Below are 6288 nucleotides of genomic sequence, written 5' to 3'. Positions count from 1 at the left end.
TCCCCGCCGCAGAGGCTAGGGCTGCTCTTGCCATGCGGGCCAATGCTAGCCAACCTAAAAGTCATTGAAGTGGAAAGAGCACAAAAGGAAAGCGCAAAGGGGAAGCATGGAACAGAGGGAAAAAGTCAAGACAATCTGCTCGGTTGCCTTTGGGTCGGCAAATGATCCATTTCAGGAAGGAACGAAGCAACACGAGCACCAACACCACCAACATACACTCGGGTCAGACTTGCGCAGGCGTTGGTAGAAAGGCGAAAAGGAAAGCAGCACCAGTGGGGAACACGCGCGCAGACGAGGCAGCTGTGGGTCGCATTGGTCTGTCTCCCTTTTTTGGTCGTTGTTACATACTGGGTCTGGTTCATCGTTTGGGTCGTCGATAACGATTTGCCCCTATGGCCGAGAAAGGAAGGTTTGAGGGGATACGACATGCGTGACGGAGTACGACTTAATTCTGTCGTATGTGCCTTGTAAAGTATGAAAATGCAGGTCGTGATTTCCTTGCGACGACGCAATCTAACAGCAGCAGTGGGTAATATGGGCAGGCACGAAAATGGTGCCAACGCCGACGGTCAAATACTGCACATATTAAAAACGAATTGAAGTGGAAAGTTGGAAGGTTCGATGGAAGGTGTGGAAGGTGCAATCCCGTCCGACGTCTGTGGCGTGTGATTATTTCCCTAGCCAAATAGAATTCGCCGACGGTCCATTGCGATGGGTCACTCATGGCGTTTGCATCGTATATGTTGTTTTGTCTTGATTGCGCTGTGACGTCTACACTGTGTTTCTGTCGACGAGACACCTGCCAGTTCACGAGTTGGCAGACAAGTGCGCCGTAAGCCCACCTCAGACACTATATCGATGTATTCTGCCTTTTGGGTGTGGGTGTCGTCGCGTTTCAGATTTGCCGCCGTCAAAGTGAGTCCGCCTCAGCCGCCGTTTGCCCGACTACGTAACGATTCAAGTGGGAAGACATGTCGGTCCTCTCAGTCGCTGCGCTTCGGATCCTCCCACACCACCTTTTCGCTTTCCCCCAGCCAGTCAGCGTGGACGACACCTCGGATTGGCCAGCGACAAGCCGCCAAGCAGACAAAGACGTGCAAGGCACAGGCCGCCGCACTGCCGCCTGTGGCTCAAAGCGCGCGCTCTGGCCCGGGGCTACTTGGTCACTTGGCTCGCATTGCAATTCTTCTGTTGATCTTTTGGTCTTCGAATGGGAGACCAGAGACTGGAGAACGGGCGGCAGTAGGTCAAAGAGCATGCATACATACGGTATCTTAGGATGCCTCTTGCTGTCGGACGTGGGACGTGGTGCAGCAAGGTCCATGCTGCTCACCTCGTTCGTGCCTCGTCCCCCTCCCGTGTTCAGCAGGCGCAAATCCTTTCTGCACATCGCATCTGACAGTGGCCCGCGCATCGTACGAATCCGCGAGTGGCCTGACTAGCGTAACGCGACGCAAGAACGACCAAAGACAAGGGACGAGAAAGCACATCCGTGGAGGGCGTGCTTTGCATACGCATTGGCCAGCGCCGCCTGGTTGGTTGGAAGAGGCCCAGCAATCAGAGACAGCACAGCCAGAGAGCCAGACACACCCGCACCACACTAGACCATCGCCGGTCTTTTGTTGGTTGACGCGGCGGTGACAACCCCCAAATATTGATCGCACAGCGCAGGAGATTGTTGCGTCGTGCGTGTTGCCTTTCACCGCATTTCGCGTGGGACGGTACCTGAATAATAGGATACTACGAAATACAGGGTAACGAAGTATTCTAAAGCCGTCGTCTGCTGTGCAATCCCGCATGCATAGAGGCCAATTTTATGCCATGGCATCTGTGACACCCCATGTCTGGTTCCCTCATCTGAGAGGCTTCTTGGATTGGCTGGCTGTGCTGTTTATTGGTATCCTATGCTTGGTGGATAAGTGTTTATAGTGTGCGCAGGACTACCACCAAACTTGGGGGGCTGGCCAGGCCGTAGTTACCAAGCCCCAAACAGCACCATCCGAAGTCCCTTGGTTCCAAGTCCAGTGACTGGAGAACCCCACACTATGCCCTATCCTGGTTTCAACTTGTTGTTATGGAACATGTCTTATTACAGACGTCACTCAACCCTGATATCTCTTACTTCGTATTAATTACTTCCCGTACCGCTTTGCAAGACAGTCGACCCCGGTTTCCACCGCTCTCGTCCATGCTATTGCTATCCTATCATACCTGGGAGATCCTATGATCTATGTCGAGGATATGGTGCTGTGGTTGCGGCGTCAGCAACTGACCCTCCCAGAACACATGTAAAAAGGTGAGCAAGCAACATCGTCGCCTGACTGGTTCAGTTGTGGGAGGAGAACATCAGTCTTGGGGTACAGTGATTCGTAGGGAGCGTTCATGTGTTGTTGTGTCCTTTTTTTTACCGCGGTTTTTGTAGCAAAAAAAAAGTTGAATTTCATTTTTATTTCATTTATATGTCACTAATCATATGTCGTACTTTATTTTTTTTTTTCTAAAAAAAAAAATTGCTACACGGCCTAACCTTTATTTGGTTTTTTCTATGTAGAAGCAAATCAACATGCACGCACCTCAGCTGCATTGGTTCTTGGCTGAAACCACATCTTTCTTGTTCTGTCCAGTCCGTTTGGGCGTTTCGCCCAAACGGATCGACAACACAACGGTCTGCAAACTAACGCCAGAAGTGACGTGACAACACCAACTACTTTATCAACTACCACTTTATCAACTCGAAAAAAGGATGGCAAAAAAGTATTGACACAATACCCGTCACGTCTCGATACCACCGCACCCGTCGCCTCTGTTTTCACATCCTCACGCCACTTCGTGATCTATCCACACCGGCGCCGGGTCCGTTCTCAAAATTGTGTTTTTCAAAAGGTTCCTCTATCCACGTTCACCCTTTCCTAGTAACAATGTTGTAAACTACGTTACGTAGACACCAACTACAATTCTGGGGCAACCCAAAACCCCGTTTTCCTGTTGTCTGTCCAATGTACAAGACTTGTTTTTTGTCCGTGGGTATTTGTGACGGCACGTCTTACCTCACACCAACTAGTTGCCCTCTCATTGGCGGACGCCGGTTTTCTCAAAGCTGCCCGCTTGGTTCTTGCTCTGAGAGACCGCCTTTCACTGGCCAATGCTGGACACCATGGCATGGTGATAGCGGGCGACGATGCGCCTCTCCCCAGCCTATCACATGGCTGATTCCCGTTTGCGCATTTTGAAAAATTGTGTTTCAACAAGTCACAGAACTATCACAACATTGGGATTCATCACACTCCGTATACAACTCTTTTTTATTTTATTTTATTCTGTTTTTTTTTTCTGAAAACAAAAACGCTCGAGCGCTTGTACGTACATGCGGTTTGTCAGTTGATGCACATCACCATATCTCATTTGCCATTGCCACATTTTTGTTCTCGTTTTCAACGTTCTCTCGTATTGCATCGTGTCTATGTTATTTTTTTTTTTGTTTTTCCCCCCAAAAATCTTGTTTTATTTAGTGATACTTATCATCTTCTACGTGGAGGGGGCGGGTGAGATACGCAGATACGAGGTTTCTGGCTCACTCGTTCATATTCCTTTTCCCATTTTCGATTGTTTTTTTTTCCTTGTGTCATCGTCTAGACCCACGGAACGAGCCAACCCTGAGTTCTTGAACGTCACTCACAGAGTTTGACTTTTATCCACATGTCTGCCCACCCGTCCAGTCGTCCAATCGCCCAGGACCAAGGCGATCACGCTGTCTGGCTCGTCGATCCATTCACGCTAACTCCTGCACCCAACTGCGAGGCCGCCAGAAAGCAGGATCAAAAGCGACTTAAGAGGTAACATAAATGGCTCGTGTGGGGGAGTGGGTAGGATGGAGATGGGGTGCGAGAAAGTTGACGTGAAGTGTTACTTTTGTTTTGTCTTTTCTTTTGAAGCGCAGAAGCGACTAAAGCGACCAAATAATCGACCCAAGACGACGCAAGGCACAAAAGCAAGCGCGAGAGTAAGGAAAAAGACATTCGTCTCTGATTCGTACGGAGCACACGAGAAAGAGCCAAAAGTGTCCTGCAGGCCTGCAGGTCCCAGCAGGACAGGGGACTGCGCGCCGGCGGCAGCAGACTGGAGACTGCATATGCACGTTTGGCGGCGACAATAGCGAGGAGGAAGATCGAGAAAGAACAAATGCTCGTTTTAGAAAAAAACGAACAAAAAAAATCCAACACGAAAAAGTCCTGCATGTCGCGCGCGCTCTCTCGCGTCAAAACGCCTGGACCTGTGTTTTCAATGTGCCACAAAGGACACAGGATGTGGCCAGAAACAGGGAACGATAATACACCAAAAAAAGGACAAACGTCGGAACGAAGCACGAGCACAAGCAAGCCGTCGCACGGTGGCTCTTTGGCTCTTTTTCCGCCTTGTGAACGACGCCGCGTTTTGCACAGGGCATGTATCAGAGACCGGCGATTGCGCCAATCTGGTAGAACGGCCCCAGTCAAAGCGGCCGACTTAAGAACTGGAAAGGACCAAGTCGTGCCTTGCGTCTTGTTGGTTCTTCTTGGTAGTGTTGTGCTTTGGTATGTGATCGGTTTTTTGTGTGTGTGTGTGTGTGTGTGTGTGTGTGTGTCGTCATTTTCGCCCTGGCTCGCATCCCTTTTCCCGGCTTTTTTTCCTTTCTTTGAGCGATACGTCTGTTGAAAGAACGACCACTGAGTCTGCCTGTCCGCACCGGCTGAATGCGATGCAAGTCTCTGCACTACAGGGCAGTTTTGTCGCCGTCCCCGTGGGATACCTCTCGCCACACCCACAGGTCAATTACAGGGCTCCCTCTGTCCTTACAGCGTGGTCCTACGGGTGCATCCCCCTCCAGCCAATAGCGAAGTCAAGCCACGGGCTCCGTGTCCCGAATTAGAAATAAGTCGACGACACGAGAGGCTACGAATGGCACTAAAGCAACTAAGTGACAGCGAATTACAGGAAAGAGGTGCCCGCTGTGGCAGGCGCGCACCTGCTGCTGTTCTGCATAATATGGTGTGGCCAGCGAGCAACCCCAATGGCTAGTGTGATGTGCTGCGCCTTCTTTTGTCTCCCACACGCACATGCACATGGAGGCCCTACGCACACTGAAAAAAAAAAAAAGATACGACCACATTGCAACAAAACGGGGGAAACTGGTGCATGGAGAGGCCCACCGACAAACGTTTTACCTTTCCAGTTTCTCGGTCGTCCCTGCCTCTTTTATTTGCTTTTTCGTATTTTCGCCCCAAACATGACGAGGAAAGAGCACAAGGTCAGAGGCGAGGAAAGAGCGGACAACCCGGCCAGGGACTCTGCATGGGAGTCGGTACAAGTGTCCTCACCGTTGCGGTCCGCCCTGGGGAGAGAGGCTCGAGAAGGCAAGAGCAGAGCGAGCCAGAGCGAAGAGAACAGGGAGGGGGTGTCCTTACCTCCCACAGCCGACTTCCATCAACCACTCGCTACCTGTACACCCCTCTGTCGCTCCTTCCCCTGACTATTCTTCTTTTGGTGTCTCTTTTGCAGTGGTCCACCTTTGTCCCAAATCCTCTGCGCAAGCCAACGCCCACGCCCCCATCGACTTGGTCTCCCATGTCAGCTTTTTCTCTCTGCTTTCTTGTGAGACATGGGTGCTTGGTTGGAGGAGAGAAAGTGAGGGAGGGTGGGCTTCTGGTGGACTTGGGCGGGGGGCAGCCCGTTGACTGCATCCACACACGCCCCCCGTCCCAGTCCAACCCATCCACAGTGGTGGTGTGCTGGTGGGTCCCAACCGTCCGCCGACGATACCTCTTTCCTCGTTTCTCACCTCGCATGTCTGCTTGTCGCTTCTGGTCTCTGGTTCCTCTGGGTCTTTCCTTCTCGACACACGCCTGGGTCGGCCCCACTCTTTTGCCTATCAATGTATCCATGCTCACTCCATGGTCTGGCGTCTTTCTTGCCTTTCGTTGATCGCAGGAAGAGGTGTGGCAGGGAACGGCCGTCAAGACGAGTAGGTGCGACTGGGGAGACAGGGAGTGTGTGTGGGCTGGTTCGTTCCCTCTGTCTGGTCACCTTTTCCCGCTTTTTTTTTTTCTCTTCAGTCGTTTAATCGTTTTATTCGTGTGGTTCGCAAGACTGCTCTTTCCTCTTTCTGTCTTCTGTGCCATCCTCTTGTCGCGCACGCACGCACTCAAGACGCAAGACTACTTATCCTCGTGCTTCCCCCCGTCTCCCAAACCTCCATCCGACCCTCGTCCTTCGCTTTCTGGTATTTCTTTCCTGCTCTTCGTCACCTTCCTT

At 51.4% G+C, this 6288-nt stretch overlaps 1 protein-coding gene across 1 annotated transcript; it reads left to right on the top strand.

The window, feature by feature from the left end:
• Positions 1 to 971: 971 nt before the first annotated feature.
• SPSK_02810 (uncharacterized protein) lies at positions 972 to 1442 on the top strand (the record flags this gene model as incomplete). Its single annotated transcript, XM_016729674.1, has 1 exon — positions 972 to 1442. The coding sequence occupies one exon, from the start codon at positions 972 to 974 to the stop codon at positions 1440 to 1442; it is 471 nt and encodes a 156-aa protein (XP_016589465.1).
• Between the last annotated feature and the right edge of the window lie 4846 nt (positions 1443 to 6288).

This window comes from Sporothrix schenckii (assembly GCF_000961545.1).
Source record: "Sporothrix schenckii 1099-18 chromosome Unknown Cont43, whole genome shotgun sequence".
Taxonomy (NCBI): Eukaryota; Fungi; Ascomycota; class Sordariomycetes; order Ophiostomatales; family Ophiostomataceae; genus Sporothrix; species Sporothrix schenckii.
Note: the sequence above shows the minus strand (reverse complement) of the source record. Positions and strands in the feature narration are given on the sequence as shown.